Source organism: Tursiops truncatus, chromosome 18 (genome assembly GCF_011762595.2).
Source record: "Tursiops truncatus isolate mTurTru1 chromosome 18, mTurTru1.mat.Y, whole genome shotgun sequence".
In the NCBI taxonomy this organism is placed as follows: domain Eukaryota; kingdom Metazoa; phylum Chordata; class Mammalia; order Artiodactyla; family Delphinidae; genus Tursiops; species Tursiops truncatus.
In genome coordinates, this window is record NC_047051.1 from 999,682 (window position 1) to 1,016,013 (window position 16,332).

General features: G+C 49.0%; 1 protein-coding gene across 4 annotated transcripts in view; it reads right to left on the minus strand.

Moving 5' to 3' along the window:
• Positions 1-16,332, minus strand: part of CRYL1 (crystallin lambda 1) — a 73,891-nt gene that overhangs the window by 38,384 nt on the left and 19,175 nt on the right. For all 4 annotated transcript variants that reach the window (XM_073794925.1, XM_019936927.3, XM_019936930.3 and 1 more), the window contains one exon: positions 14,562-14,688. In XM_073794925.1, the coding sequence (XP_073651026.1) occupies positions 14,562-14,688 (127 nt within the window). The remainder of the gene's footprint in view (positions 1-14,561; positions 14,689-16,332) is intronic.

Genomic DNA, 16,332 nt, shown 5'->3' on the forward strand with positions numbered 1-16,332 from the left:
CCCCAGAGAAACGTCTCTGAAGGAAGTAAAACAAAAGTGATCAGGAAGAAAATACTCATGAAGGTTCTGGAAGGGAATGTTAACGTCAGTCAGAATTAACATTTAGACCAGATTGTAACCAGAGGTCACACATAACCGCAATGTGATTAAGAAAATCTGAGCCAGACGCAAGCGGGAAGAGATACGGGAACATATGTATATATATAACTGATTCATTTTGTTGTGAAGCTGAAACTAACATACCATTGTAAAGCAATTATACTCCAATAAAGATGTTAAAAAAAAAAAAAAGAAAATCTGAGCCAAGATTTAAAAATCAGAGATAAAAATTCCAACTTCTCACTTGCTTGGTTAATGTGAAAAATCAGAAGGTCTGGGCCACTCTAGGTGCCCTTCCTGGGGCTGAGTGCCACCTGTTCCTGTTGGAAGGCCGTCAGTTTCCCTGCCCACCTAAGCTGGTCTCTCTAACTCTGTGAGGACAGCTGATGCGGAAGCGAGTTCACATGAAATGCAACACGCATCCAATTCTTGGATCATGGTGGGAGACACATCGCTAGAGCCTGTGGCACTAAACTGAGCCGGAGACCTTACATTCGCTTCTAGCTCCGAAATTCAGTCTGATACGAGAAGATAAATCCTGACCTGGCGCTCACTACCTGTGTCACCTTGGTGAGTTTGGTTCCCTGGTCTGTAAGTGGGGATTCACCCCCCCACACACACAAGGACTGCAGGATGGTCCCTCTTTGCCGGGCTTTGCTCCGTGCCGGGCGCTGCTCAGGTGCTGACACAAGAGGCGCTGCTTTAATTCACAGACGCTCACGCAGGTCTCATGACAACGGAGCAGCTGTAGGTTCCGCCACCACCTCACTTTACAGAGGGCGAGGCCGAGGCACTGAGAAGCTGGGTGAGGCAGTCCCCCTCCGAAGCCGGACTCTTCAACTTCCTGGACGCCGAGTCAATAATGCTAAAGGTCTTTTCAAAAAGTTACAGAATATTTTGATTCATTCATCTGCAAATAAACTAGAGGAAGAAACTCAAAGCACCACATAGGTCAAGGGTTAGCTAATGCTGTGTCATCTTCTAATTTGCATTTTTTTTCCTTAATGGTTCTCACGTTGGAAGATGTCTTACAATCAACAGCATCGTCAATATAGTGTCATACAGCACGTTCACAGGTAATTCACTCAAACATATTCCCCGAGGTTTGGAAACAAACGCGCCAGCAGAAGCACAGTGCGAGGCAGAGGCTTGGTCAGATGTGCAAAGGTAAGTAAAACGAGCGGTTATTTCCCTCTAAACAGTAACCAAAAGGGCAGGCCCTGCCCAGGGGAACAGCAGGGACCAAGACAAGTGACCCAGTTCAGGGCCAGGCAGGCTTATGCTCCAGACCAGCCGCCCAACGGAAAAACGACATGAGTCATGTACGCAGTTCTGTTTCCCAGTAGCCACATTAAGAGAGCAAGAAGAAATCGGTGCACTTAGTTTCACCAACCTATTTTACTTAACTGAATATACCCAGCTATTGTCATTTCAGCATATAATTGGCACTAAAAATTATCGAGATATTCTACATCCTTTTCTTTTTTCCTCAGCAAGTCTTTGAAATCCAGTGTGGATTTTACACCTGTGTCAGTTTGACCAGCATTGTTTCAAGTGCTCCAGCCACACGGGGCCTGCAGTAGCCACACGGGCTGGGCGGTTCTGGGCCCAGGGACACCTGCTAACAAAGTAGCAACAGCATCCATTCCGCCAACAGTTACAACCAAAACTCACAGTGCAAATCTCTCAAGAGCCACTTTAAAAAGTGTGTTCAGGGACTTGGTGGCACAGTGGTTAAGAATCCACCTGCCATTGCAGGGGACGCGGGTTCGAGCCCTGGTCCGGGAAGATCCCACATGCCGCGGAGCAACAAAGCCCGTGCGCCACAACTACTGAGCCTGCGTTCTAGACCCTGCGAGCCACAACTACTGAAGCCCACGCACCTAGAGCCCGTGCTCCGCGACAAGAGAAGCCACAACAGTGAGAAGCCCGCACACTGCAATGAAGAGTAGCCCCTGCTCGCCACAACTAGAGAGAGCCCACGCGCAGCAATGAAGACCCAATGCAGCCAAAAATTTTTTTAATTTTTAAATAAATAAAAAGAAACTCTGGTATTTCCTGAGCATTTCAATCCATACCTGGTACGTGGTAAGCACTTTGTATACCTTTTCATTTCATTCTCAGAATAATCATCCTCATGTATTACACATGTTTTAGAAATGTGAGAGCTGATTTGCGCAGAGCTGAGGACTTGCCAAAGCTCGTGTAACTAGGAAGAAACAGAAGCGGGACCTGAACCCATGTCTGTCGGTCTCCCAGGGCCGGGTCTTGATCACTGCACCCTCAGGTGCCCCCAATGAACCTGCCAGAGAATCCGTGTGTTTTATTACCACACAAGTAATACATGTTCATTGCTGAAAATTCAGAAAATATGACCAAGGAAAAAGACAAACCTCACAAAACTCCGCCTCCAGGAGGTAATCATTTATTGGCACCTGTGTTTTTTCCCAGCATTTTCCCTGAAAAGTCAGATCACTGCACAAATTGGTTCACGCTCTGCAACTTTCCAGCCATTGTAGCAGAAGTTTGTTAAGACACACGGTGCTTAGTTTTACTCAAGAAGAAAATGGGGCTTCCCTGGTGGTGCAGTGGTTGGGAGTCCGCCTGCCGATGCACGGGGCACGAGTTCGTGCCCCGGTCCGGGAAGATCCCACGTGCCGCGGAGCGGCTGGGCCCGTGAGCCATGGCCGCTGAGCCTGCGCGTCTGGAGCCTGTGCTCTGCAACGGGAGAGGCCACAACAGTGAGAGGCCCGCGTACCGCAAAAAAAAAAAAAAAAAAGTATGTTCATAAATAGACAGCATAAACCAAGCAACACAGCCTGGAAACTGATTAAATATTAAAATAAAGGATTTTGTACCTAAGGTTTTTAAATAATTGCTACAAATCAGTAAAGAAAAGTTACAGTATTTTGTTTAAATGGGCAAAGAATATGACAGTTACTTCACCAGAAAACCAAGGAAGAGGGAAGGGGGAGCAGCTCAAGTATCCAACCTCTCAAGTGATCAGGGAAACGGAACTCAGGACTCTGCACAGGGAGAGACTGGTAAATACTTCTGATGAGAAAATAAGGTGATGTGCGTCAAAGGCCGTGTGTGTGTGTGTGTGTGTGTGTGTGTGTGCGCGCGCGTGTGCGCGCACACGTGTGTGTGTCTGATGGTACACCTGCCACACAGGACAGAAGGTCAATGCTTAATCGCACACCCTAGCCACTCACATGAATGTAAGAAAAACGTGCCTCCTTTACGATCGGGCTGGATGGCTGGGCGGCCCCCGGCGCGGAGGAGGGGCTGACGGTACTGGAACGCTCCCCAGTCCCCAGTCCCCAGGTGCAGGCAGCGTGGGTCTTGGTCGCTGGGGAAAGGAGGGTCCAGGAGAGGGGCGTCAGGCAGGGGAGGGGAGGGAGGGGGAGGGGCAGGAGCGCCTGGAAGCTGGAACCTGTCTCTGGACTCACTCTGTGCCTCTTCGTGCCATCAGGACGGTCAGGATGTCAGGATCTGGGGGTGAGACCTGGGCCTGCAGGGATGGGGGGTGGGAGGGAGCGAACCACACAGGGGTCCCCCCCAGCTCAGACAGGGAGCACGTGAGCTAAGCCACGTGGTGGGAAATCCTTCGTCTCCAATCTAGTTTCTGTTTTCCTGAGACACGGATATAAGAGATACTTCACTTTCCTCTCCATTCTAAGGAAAACAGTGCAAAACCATGAAAATGACCTGGGGTCTAGGATTAAGGAAGCACTGGGGGATCTCCCTGGTGGTCCAGTAGGTGAGACTCCGCACTCCCAACGCAGAGGGCCTGGGTTTGATCCCTGGCCAGGGAACTAGATCCCACGTGCATGCCGCAACTAAGAGCTCGTGTGCCACAACTAAAGATCTCACGTGCTGCAACAAAGATCCTGCGCCGCGACTAAGACCCGGCACAGCCAAAATTTAAAAAAAAAAAATTTTTAATAAAAATTAAATTAAAAAAAATTTTTTTTTTGGGCTTCCCTGGTGGCGCAGTGGTTGAGAGTCCGCCTGCCGATGCAGGGGACACGGGTTCGTGCCCCGGTCCGGGAAGATCCCACATGCCGCGGGGCGGCTAGGCCCATAAGCCATGGCCGCTGAGCCAGCACGTCCGGAGCCTGTGCTCTGCAACGAGAGAGGCCACGACAGTGAGAGGCCCACATAACGCAAAAAAAAAAAAAAAAAAAAAAAAATTTTTTTTAATAAAAAATAAATTACAAGGAAGCACAGGGTGCAACAAGAACAGTCTCACAGTTGCCGGATGATCAGGTTCTGAAGAGCCACTAGAAAACTACGCTGTGTGTGAAAGTATCCTGGCTTTCAAACATCAGTGAGCCATTCAAAACATTTTGCTTTTAAACTGTATGTGGCCAGATTCAGCCGTTGGTACCGCCCAGGGCCTCTGTGCTGACAGCTCTTGTGACCTCACGGGATGGGGGCCACACAGCCAGGGGACCAAGCCCAATGCCCAGCACCCGCACCGCCGACCTGACAGTAACACAGTCTCTATCCCAGAAGCAGGAATGGAACGTAGAACGAGACCCTCGGTTCGGGTGGGGGTGGGGAAACACAATATAAAGTTTCACAAAATTCTGTAAGGATCAAAAGAAAGCGAAAAACAGAAACAGGTAATTTGTGAGGTGGCAGGACTCAAGATAACTCATTTTTAGAACAATGACTCTCACCTATTCTAACATTTCAGGAATAACGTCTCAGGAAAGTACCCAAAACGTATCTGGTTAATTGGACCTAAGTCACAGGGTAATTCAGTTGTACTCTCAACGCTCTTCATAAAAGACATCAGTTTCCATCTCTTAATCTCTGAAGAAGGGGATTCCCTATTTAGAGGTGAGGGAGACTGTAGACAGTTAATAAAAATATCGGGGTACAGGGGCTTCCCTGGTGGCACAGTGGTTAAGAATCTGCCTGCCAAGGCAGGGGACACAGGTTCGAGCCCTGGTCCGGGAAGATCCCACATGCCGCGGAGCAACTAAGCCCGTGCGCCACAACTACTGAGCCCACAAGCCACAACTACTGAGCCAGTGTGCCACAACTACTGAAGCCCACGTGCCTAGAGCCTGTGCTCCGCAGCAAGAGAAGCCACCGCAATGAGAAGCCCGTGCACCGCAACGAAGAGTAGCCCCCGCTCGCTGCAACTAGAGAAAGCCCGCGCGCAGCAACAAAGACCCAACACAGCCAAAGATAGATAAATAAATAAATAAAATTTGTTTAAAAAATATATATATATCAGGGTACAAACGAAAAAGCGTGGTGGGTATGTGGCCCTGCATTCTACAAAGAGCAGCAGTTGGACCTCAGCCACAGCTGCTGAGAATCGCTCCATTTAAGGGCAGAAAAGAGTCAGGGTCGTAAGGCAGTGATAATATGTGTTTCATACTTTCCTGCACTTTTTCCATAACCAACTGGCTTTATGCATAATTATTGCATGGAATTCCACCCATATAAATGACTGTCACTAGTAACACTTTCCCACAGCCAAACCAAGTATTCCAAGGGTCAGTTTAGGAAAGAACAAGAGGACAGGAGGACGACTTGGAATAAACACAGCCTCCTGCCCCTCAGGTGCAGGGGGGCCCCGGCTGCTGAGACCAGCTGTGCCCACAGGGGACACGGGAAACTCCCCCTCCCCCCAAGCCCTCCCAGCCAAAACCCCAGCCCCTCCTCAGCCACGGGTCCGGCCCCAGAGCCACACTGGCACATGGGGGCCGCTCAGTGCGGGGGCCTCCCCCGGAGGGGACAAGCCCTCACACCACCAGCAGCTCATGTGATGAGAGGCAGTGGCTCAGCTGAAGCAACGCAGGAAAGCCCCGACACTCCCCGTAACACACGGATTAATAGCAGGAAGGGATGCCGTAAAGTGTTCCAAGCGTGAAAGCACCTCCTTCAGGAAGGCCTCCGCCTTGGCCTGGCTGAGTCACCACCCCTCGCAGGCTCCCCACCCGATCGCAACACACACCGTGGGCCAGGGGAAGCTCGGCCAGGACGACAGGAGCTCGGTCCCTCGCACAAAGGTGCGGCTGGTGCGTGCTGGCGACTAGGCTCCTGAGTGACAGGCAGGCCGCTCTGCCCTGGGCGGCCGGGTCTGACACAGCACAACCCAGCTCCTAAAAGGTGACAGCCACCAACTTGAAAGAAACCTTCTGACCATTTCCCCAGTTGTTCAAACAGATACGCCGGGCAACAAGCCTTTGAATATTGACTTTCAGATGAAAATGAACACCGCGGTGGCTCCGAGTAAGCAGCTCTGAGCCCTGGATGCCTGTGGCACCAGGAACAGCAGGGGCCCGAGAGCTGGGGGGAAACAAACGCCAGCCCAGGGCCCCCAAGGCTCCTGCGGCAGGATGCTGGGCCCCCGGACTTTCACCAGCACGGAGTTATGCCCCAGGTGTTCCTGGGTGTTTTGTAATATTAAATTCCCAGATTCCCTCATATGCCTTACAATACACCTCTGAGAAAGGTAGGACCCCATGACGTGCTGTATGGTACCTAAGGTTCTCGGTCAACAATGACCACCCACCACCAAGAGCAAAAAGGGAAAACACTTTGGGGAAAATAACTGGAGGCTAATATTACAATTGCAAAAGTATTTACTATTTCCCAAGCATTAAATATGCATGCCATGGCCACTTTCAAATGGACTTACCATGTTTTTAACTGAGCAATAAGATTGAAAATTATTTCCTTAGTTGGTATCTACATACTCCACCTAACAGATTTCATAAAATAAATATGTTTATATTAGACACATGCTGATTTTGACTTTGAGTATTAATTTAGCAACCTACAACTTCTAAGGCATAAGGGATAATTAAGTTTCTGTCTATATAAAGAAAGGTTTAGATACATATAGATATCTAGATTTCTATCTAGATATCTATTATGTACAGTTTTTGTTATAATGTCGTCACCCCATCTTTCCAAAAGAGTCCTGCAGTGCTTTTTTTTTTCGTGGTACGCGTGCCTCTCACTGCTGTGGCCTCTCCCGTTGTGGAGCACAGGCTCCGGACGTGCAGGCCCAGCGGCCATGGCTCACGGGCCCAGCCGCTCCGCGGCACGTGGGATCCTCCCGGACCGGGGCACGAAGATCTGAGCTTCTATTTTTTTAAGTTTAGGGGGAAGTAGGGTCACTCATTTAGTTTCACAGTAATTTTGGAACCAAATTAAAAATGTCAACGTTGGGACAATGACACGTTTGTTGTTACAAATGTGGATAATGAAATGCCTGTTTTCATTAATCAATTTAATAAGCATCTTAAAGATCAATGTACCCAATACTGGTGAGCCTGAAATCCACTGTCTTAATGAGCCGCTCTTAATAGCCGGGAATTCACAAGGCCAGCAACAAGCCACCAAGGGCCAGAAAGGGGCCTACGCCTCGTGGTTCCATTAATGAACCTGCCCTTAGAAATGTAACTCAAAACACAGAAGAATGATACACGGCGATCATCAACCAAGTTTCCTTTGTCAAAGTAAAATACTGCAAGCAGCAGTAAGATCGCCGTTTTCTAAACGGCATTTGATTTCGATCGACCGAATCCCACCTACGCAGGGGCCTCGCAGAGAAAGCGCACAAGACAGACGTGTACAGACGAGCTCATCTCGGGCCATGGCGTGTCATGGCATCCCTGATGCCCAGATCTGTCTCTTCTGTCGTGCAACTCTTACAGTGACATCATCAAGACGGTGGGATAGGAAGCCCCGGAGACAAAATCGTAGCAACAACCTCAGCCCAGAAAGCCTTTGTGAGAACTCCAGAAGCCACTTAGGAAGTCGCAGGACCAGGCGGGCGCAAAGCCAAGAACAAGTGCGTGGAAGTGGGTGTCATCTACGAGACCCCTCCCCTAAGCCGTCACGCTCAGGACCAGAAGGAAAGGCCCAACCCACAGCTTCTCCTCGGGAGGATGCTGCACACCCACATGGCTGCTTTCGTGGGCTGCGAGGGGCTGGTTTCAGTCTACCTGACTCTCAGCGCTGACGGGGATGGTACACCTTGGATGCCTGGGGGCCGCTGAGAACAAAGGGGACTCGGGAACAGCTCATTGAGGCGCCAGAGACCCTGCAGTGCCGCACATGGACACCAGGGGGAGCAAGAGAGGCCGAGGCAAACTGCTAACGGGAATTACAGAGAGATAAGATCTCCAGAAAAGGGCAGAAAGGCCCTCAGAGCCTCTAGCCAGGCTGACTGGTGAAAGTCTTTCCCTATCCGAAGCCAGTCCTCAATATTGGGGAAAGAAAACGTCTCCAACATATTGGAGCAGGGTCAGCAGACTATGAGCCAGGCCAACTCAGTCCATGGCCCACAGCCAAGGATGGCTTTTACATTTTTGAAGGACTGTAAAATATGCAAGAGGCTGTCCTCAGCCTCAAGGCCTAAAACATTTACTCGCTGGCCTTTTATTTTTTAAAAATTTGCCGACCCGTATATTAAACCTTATTAGCACACAAACTTTCAGGGGCCAAGACAATACCATGTACAGTGCCTTACTTTGTATTCTTAATCTTCAAACTATAAAGATTATTTCAATGTGTTAAACTGTTTTATTTCTAAACATTAATGTTCAACTGTGAAAACACGTTATTTAGCTAATAATTGAACAGTGTACAAATGAATGATTTCCTAACCTATAGAAAATACACGACTAGGTAGATCAGTATACAAGGACATGGAAAAAAACAATCATAATGTATTATTAAGTACAAAAATCAAGTCGTAAAACATCATATCATAATAGGATTCCTATTATGAAAATGTTAAGTCTGTAATATATGATTACAAGAGTTGTAGAACTCTGGATAAATAAACTCCAAACTCTTCACAATACTCACCCTCAGGGGTTGGGAGGCGAACAACTTTTTAAAAAATACATTTATTTATTTATTTATTCTTGGCTGCGTTGTGGTGCACGGGCTTCTCATTGCGGTGGCTTCTCTTATTGCGGAGCACAGGCTCTAGGCACCCGGGCTTCAGTAGTTGTGACTCGCAGGCTCTAGAGCACAGGCTCAGTAGCTGTGGTGCACGGGCTTAGTTGCTCCACGGCATGTGGGATCTTCCCGGACCAGGGCTCGAACCCGTGTCCCCCGCATTGGCAGGTGGATTCTTAATCACTACGCCACCAGGTAAGTCCCCCTCATATACAACTTTATGCTTCTTTTTTTTTCTCCAACAAGTGTGAACCACTTCTGAAATTTTTAGGACAACAAAAAATGTTTGAAGAAATGTTATTCCTATTTTAAATATAAACATTATATTCCAGTTTATAAAACTAAGGATAATAAAGACCCTATGGGGACGTGAAAGCAGTGGAGAACTTCACTCACACCCTAAAAACAAGGAAAAGCCAGATAAATTACAAAATCGTAACTTTTCTTGGACCTAGCTGAGATCACAGAACAACCCAATAACCTGAAATCCAAGGAAAGACGGGCCTCTCCAAGGAGAGACTGGAGGCTTTGTCCCCTGGGGCAGAGCTCAGAGGAAAACTGCAGGCGCTACTAAAGCAGGTGATAAGTCAACCCAAAGCCCAACAAATTGCTGAGTGTGAGCTGGCGGGAGGGCCTAGGCCACCAGGAGGTACAGACAGAGCACAGCTCACACCTGTCCGCCTGCCAGTGCAGGGGACACAGGTTCGAGCCCTGGTCCGGGAAGATCCCATATGCCTCGGAGCAACTAAGCCCGTGTGCCACAACTACTGAGCCTGCACTCTAGAGCCTGTGAGCCACAACTACTGAGCCCACGTGCCACAACTACTGAAGCCCTCGTGCCTACAGCCCATGCTCTGCAACAAGAGAAGCCACCGCAATGAGAAGCCCGCGCACCCCAACAAAGAGTAGCCCCCACTCGCCACAACTAGAGAAAGCCCGCGCGCAGCAATGAAGACCCAACGCAGCCAAAAAAAAAAGACCCGAATAACACTATCAACCAACATGACCTAGTTGATATTTACGTTCACTCCTCTCAACAACAGCAGAATACACATTTTTCTCAACTGCACATGGAATATTCACCAAGATAAACTATATCCTGGGTTATAAAATACGCCTCAACAAATTCAAAGAATTGAAATGACATAAAGTACGTTTTGGGACTACAATGGACTTAAACTAGAAATCAATAACAAAGATATATGGAAAATCCTCCCAAATTTAAATAAATGAAACAACACACTTTTAACTGTAACTATATTACTATCCGCTAGCAGCGAGCAATTAGGAGTTGAAAATTTCTGAAGGTACCTTTCACAAGAGCACCTAATTCATGACCTATTTATGTATGAATCTAACAAAGCATGTGCAAGCCCTGGTGATTCCACCTTATACCACATTATGGAACAGGCAAAACTCTAGGGACAGAACCAGAGCAGTGGCTGCAGGCCTGGGATGGGGAGGGGAGGCTGATGGCAAAGGGGAAGGAGGGGACTCTGTGGGGTGACGGGCATGCTCTAAAGCTGGGGGTGGGGTGACCTGACTTCACGCATTTCTCAGAACACACAGGACTGGACACTAAAACTGCCAGAGTTTACTGTATGTAAATTATAGCCTGATTTTACAAATTAAAACACACACACACGAACAGGAAAAATGAAATTCGAGTTTCAATGTGCACTCTCAGTGCTGGTCGCCCCATGTGCTCCCGCCACACTTGAACACAACCCTCCCACTCCGACCACAACCCACCAAAAGGAGGATCATTCTGAGCCTCAGTGGACCAAGACCAAAAGTCCAGCAAGCTTGCATTCTTTAAGAAAATGTACACATTTAAACTGTAGTATTTATCGTGAACACTGCTTCCTGTAATTACTGACAGTCTCCAAGTCCTTACCAAAATGACTAGCATGGACTTCCCTGGTGGCACAGTGGTCAAGAATCCGCCTGCCGGGCTTCCCTGGTGGCGCAGTGGTTGAGAATCTGCCTGCTAATGCGGGGGACATGGGTTCGAGCCCTGGTCTGGGAGGATCCCACATGCCGCGGAGCGGCTGGGCCCGTGAGCCGCAACTGCTGAGCCTGCGCGTCTGGAACCTGTGCTACACAACAAGAGAGCCCACAATAGTGAGGGGCCCGTGCACCGCGATGAAGACTGGCCCCACTTGCCACAACTAGAGAAAGCCCTCGCACAGAAACGAAGACCCAACACAGAAAAAATAAATAAATTAATTAATAAAAACTCCTACCCCCAACATCTTCTTTAAAAAAAAAAGAAAAGAAAGAATCCGCCTGCCAATGCAGGGGACACGCGCGCAGCAACGAAGACCAAACACAGCCAAAAAAAAAAGACTAGCATTTTCTAAATTTTACAGGTAAGGTTCAGATGCAAATTCTCACATCCACATGGATAAATATCATTTTTACTTCTAGATCTCGGCTGCTGCCCTGCTTGTGTAAGGTAAGTCCACTTAAAGCTCATACTTAATTCCATGACCATTCCCAGGGCTCCTACCAGCTACCTTGATCTCAGGTCTGAAATTCCAGAGGTAAGATGAAGCCTCTGTACCACAGCTAGTGAGCCTTAATGCTCTGTAACAGCCAATGCATTAGACGGGCTTTTCAGAATAAACTTATTTTTCCAGCACGGTAGATTCTCTTGCCAGGCAAGATTTGATTTCAAAATTGCACTAAGTTCTAGAAATTCAGGTTCCATTCTTGCACGCTCCCACATTTCAGCAGAGTGTTAGGAAACCTTCTGACCCAGGCTCCCGCCCGCTGGGGTTTGGGTAGAAGACAAACTGACCACAAAGAACTACGCTCACATTTCTGGGGCTGTGACCCTCGGGACTCAGTAAATCCCACAACTGGATGGTTTGTGGTGGAAGCATTGTTTGTATTAATTCACGCGCTCTGCCTCCTGACTCTGGACAATTCACTGAAGTAATGATCATTCTCTTTTTATTAAAGAAAAGCCTCCAAGTAGCCTGGATTAATTTCTCTACAATGAGAATTTTTCCTTTTATAATTGGGAAAAAGGGAACCATAAGGAATTGCTAAGAAGGGCTGGGCTGGCAGGAAGCCTCCGGGCACCAGGACGGGGAGCTGCCGCGAGGCTGGCGGGGGCGGATGCAGCCGTGGCCTTGGCCCTTCAGCTTCAAGGTCATTTTTATTTATTTATTTATTTATTTGCGGTACGCGGGCCTCTCACTGCTGTGGCCTCTCCCGTTGCGGAGCACAGGCTCCGGACGCGCAGGCTCAGCGGCCATGGCTCACGGGCCCAGCCACTCTGCGGCATGTGGGATCCTCGCGGACCGGGGCACGAACCCGTGTCCCCTGCATCGGCAGGCAGACTCTTAACCACTGCGCCACCAGGGAAGCCCCGAGGTCATTTTTAGATGGAAGGTTCTCTCAGGTTAGATATCACATGATAAACATAACAGTTTTTTTTTTTAAGTCCAAAAATTATACTTCTATCTGATAGAGACAGGAAGGCAAGAAAGGTTGTAAAGTCCTAAAGAAAAACCGTGAGGCAAAATTCTATTTACAGTATAATGTTAAGTATGTTAGAGAAAGAGAGAAAATAAACAGAAGAAATGGAAAGAAATACAAATACAGGAAAGTACTAAAACATTTTTGGAATAATGGACCCGAGTAGGATTCTCCCAAACTTTCTTTATTCTTTAAAATAAATGTTTAGAAACCTAATATAACTTAACAAACACATGGTATCACATCAGGCAGGTTTTGATCGGGGCGGATTTATTTTCTCATTTGTTTGGAAAACATAAGGTGAAATTAAGATGCATTAGTTGCGGGTTTCCCTGGTGGCGCAGTGGTTAAGAATCCGCCTGCCAATGCAGGGGACACGGGTTCGATCCCTGGTCCGGGAAGATCCCACATTCCGCGGAGCAACTAAGCCTGTGCACCACAACTACTGAGCCTGCGCTCTAGAGCCCGCGAGCCACAACTACGGAGCCCACGAGCCACAACTATGGAAGCCCACACACCTAGAGCCCATGCTCTGCAACAAGAGAAGCCACTGCAATGAGAAGCCCACCCACCACAACGAAGAGTAGCCCCTGCTCACCGCAACTAGAGAAAAGCCCACGAGTAGCAACCAAGACCCAATGCAGCCAAAAATAAATTAATTAATTTAAAAAAAAAGAAAAGCGGCTCAAGTCACTTAGTGAAGACAGACGCCAAGTCAGACACCGTTAAGAGTCTGAACAAGTGTTCTGTGGTCACATGTTCACATGTCAGGTCATCATACGTGTCATTATAAACTTTCATTTCCATCGCGGAAATATTATATATCAAATTGACCCCAAAAAGGAATTTATTGATGTTCTCATTGGAGGCAACGGAGCCTGGCCTTGCATTAGGGTCACTTGATGTGACCACGACGACCCAGGCATGGGTGTCCCACCCTCGCCGGACCAGGACGAGGGGTCGGGTCAGGAAGCCGGAGAAAGGCCCTCACAGCTGCTCAGTACAGGGCGGGTGGCTCGAGGTCTGCTCTGGAGCCCTCGGTCCCCTGTCCCCTCGCCCCTGCAGGGGGTCTCTTCTGGCACCACGAGCTGCACGACCTACATCCCCCTCCTCCAGCAGGGTCGCAGAAGAGAAGACACTTCCCTTAAAAACGAGCTAACCACGTGAAGACCCTCCTCTGCGGGGACCGTGCTGGGAGGATCCCTGGGCGCTCAGGGCCACGTCAGGAAGGCTAAGCAGTAACGCCGGGGCCCCTCAGAGCCCTCGGTGTCACGAGATCCGGGTGGAAAGACCAGGAGGAGATGGGGAGCTTTGCTGTGTGAACTGGAGGAGCGTCAGGCCCTCGGCCTCCGGACCAGGAAACACGCTCGGGCCCCGGGTTTGCTCCCACATTCTCAGCTCAACCATCGTCACAGAGCAGACGAAACATCAGCACTGACTGGACAGACAGTGAGGGGCTCCGGAGCGAAGCCCGCGTCAACCCTGGGCAGTAAGTGTCACATTTCAGAAGCCGGGGTGACACCGGGGTCTCAGTGGGGCAGAAGCTGCTTGTGGGCCCAGGTGGGCTGGACCCTGTGAGGGCACCTCCCGCTCGGCCTGGAGCATCCTCGGCGGTGGGAACAGGGCCCCCAGAGCACCTGCTTTTGCTGAGTGACGTTGTTGGAAAAACTAAATGCAAATGCCACAAGAAACGAAAGGGTTTCTTTTGGGTGATTTCTTTCAGCTTTTACACAATTGCATATGAGAACATGAACATAATCTCTCATTCAATTAGAAGAAGAACAAAATAACAGTGTCAGCTGTCCAGAAAATGTATTTTTGCTCAACATTCTAACACCCCTGAAAGATAACACTATCCCAGGGGTTTGACGGGAGCCCATGTACCAGACGGTTAAAGACAGTGTTTCCTGTCACGTGAACGGCATCCTGACCTGCAGGTACACGATGTCCACGCCTTCGACTGACTTTGACCCAAGGAGCTGGAAGGCTAGCTGTTCCAGCCCCGGCGGGCAGGTGTCCCCACTCACCTGGACGTGCAGGGCGCCCTCTACCGCCTCCCGGATGTCGGAACAACTGCTGATGAGTGACAGCTGCTCCTCGGCGCCCAGCGAGCCTTTCAGGGAGCCCGACCGCTCCAGCAACTTCATCTCTTTTCTGGAAAGCAGTGCAGAGTGAGCCGTGAGTATTCGGAAACAATTCAAAATCAAACAGAGGTCTACGTTACTCATCAGCAGGGAAATGCAAATCAAAACCACGGGACGCCCATTAGGATGGTGACGGGGAACAGAAGAGAGAAGAAACCAAGCGCTCGCGGGGATGTGGAGAAACAACCCTGTGCACTGCCGGCTGGAATGCAAAAGCTGCAGCCAGGGGGGCAGATGTTGGGTGGTTTCTCAACAAGTTAAAAATAGGCCTATCGTGAACTGGTGACTCCACTTTTGGGTGTATACCCCCAAAAGCTAAAAGCTGGGACTCAAACACATATTTGTACCCCCGTGTCCATACCAGCATTGCTCAGTAGCCAAAAGAGGGGAACAATCCAACGTCCACAGACGGATGAATGGATACACAACCACACAATGGAACGTTATTCAGCCTTAAGAGGGAAGGAAACCCTGACACAGGCTACACTGAAACGCAGCAGGACGCTATGTCCTCAGCCTGCCTTTTGTCTGTGGAAAAACTTTAGCCAAAGAATAAGTTTAATCAGAGAAGTGAGAAAATGCAGAAACAAAGGAAAACAGTCAAAGGAGACCAAAAAATAATAGTTTAGTCATTAAGCATAGTCAAGGACCTTTAGTTCCCCCTTAAGGGATAGAGATAATACTCTGAGCCGTATCCTGTGAGCTGTCTTGCAGATACTGAAACCCTCACCGGGTGAAAGAAGTTAACTCCATGATGACCAGACTGTAGCCATGACAGAAGCTGCCACAATTCCGAGAACTGGCCTCAAAGAGATGGAAGCAAACCGAATGTGGAACTGAAGGTTAACTGTACCTAAAACAATCAAGATGACGTCGGTCAGATCACCGATGACCAATTTCGTGGTAACTGTCAGAGCTGCCTGTGCTGTTTCTGCCGGTGGAATAAAAGCTGTCTGGAAAAGCTCCTGCCCCCTGGTTGTCAGCGGGGGGAGTCGGCCTTTGGACAGGCGTCCGTCTCCCTCCGCCCCCACCCCGGCTGCTGGCCTGCAAAATAAAGCAAACCTTCCTTTCCACCAGCCTGGCCTCTTTATTGGCTTTTGAGTGGCGAGTGGCCGGACCCCACTTCCGGTTACAACACCATGGATGAACCTTGAGGACATTATGCTCAGTGAAACAGCCAGCCACAAAAGGACAAGTACTGTACGATTCCACTTGTACGAGGTCCCTAGAATAACCAACTTCACAGAGAGAGAGTGGGGGCTGCCAGGGGCTGGAGTAGGCTGCTGTCTAATGGGGACAGAGTCTCAGTTTGCAAGATGACGATGACAAGAGTGATGGAGACAGATGGCTGTGCAACAGTGTGAATGCGCTTAATATCACTGAACTGGACCAAAAAGTTATTAAGACAATAAATCTTATGTTATATGAATTTTAAAATTAAACTTTTTAAAAAAAAATCTTTAAAGGGTGAAACAAGGCCCATGGTGGGTAAAACCAGAAACCAGTGGCTGTTCAGCCTCAGTGGGCCCCTGGGGACAGGGGCACAAGGAGGCGCCTCGCAACGTGGACCAGGGCTGCGTGGCTGTAACTCACGACACATTAAATACACAAGGTAAGCACACGCACAAACGTGCACAGGCTTTCCAGAACATTC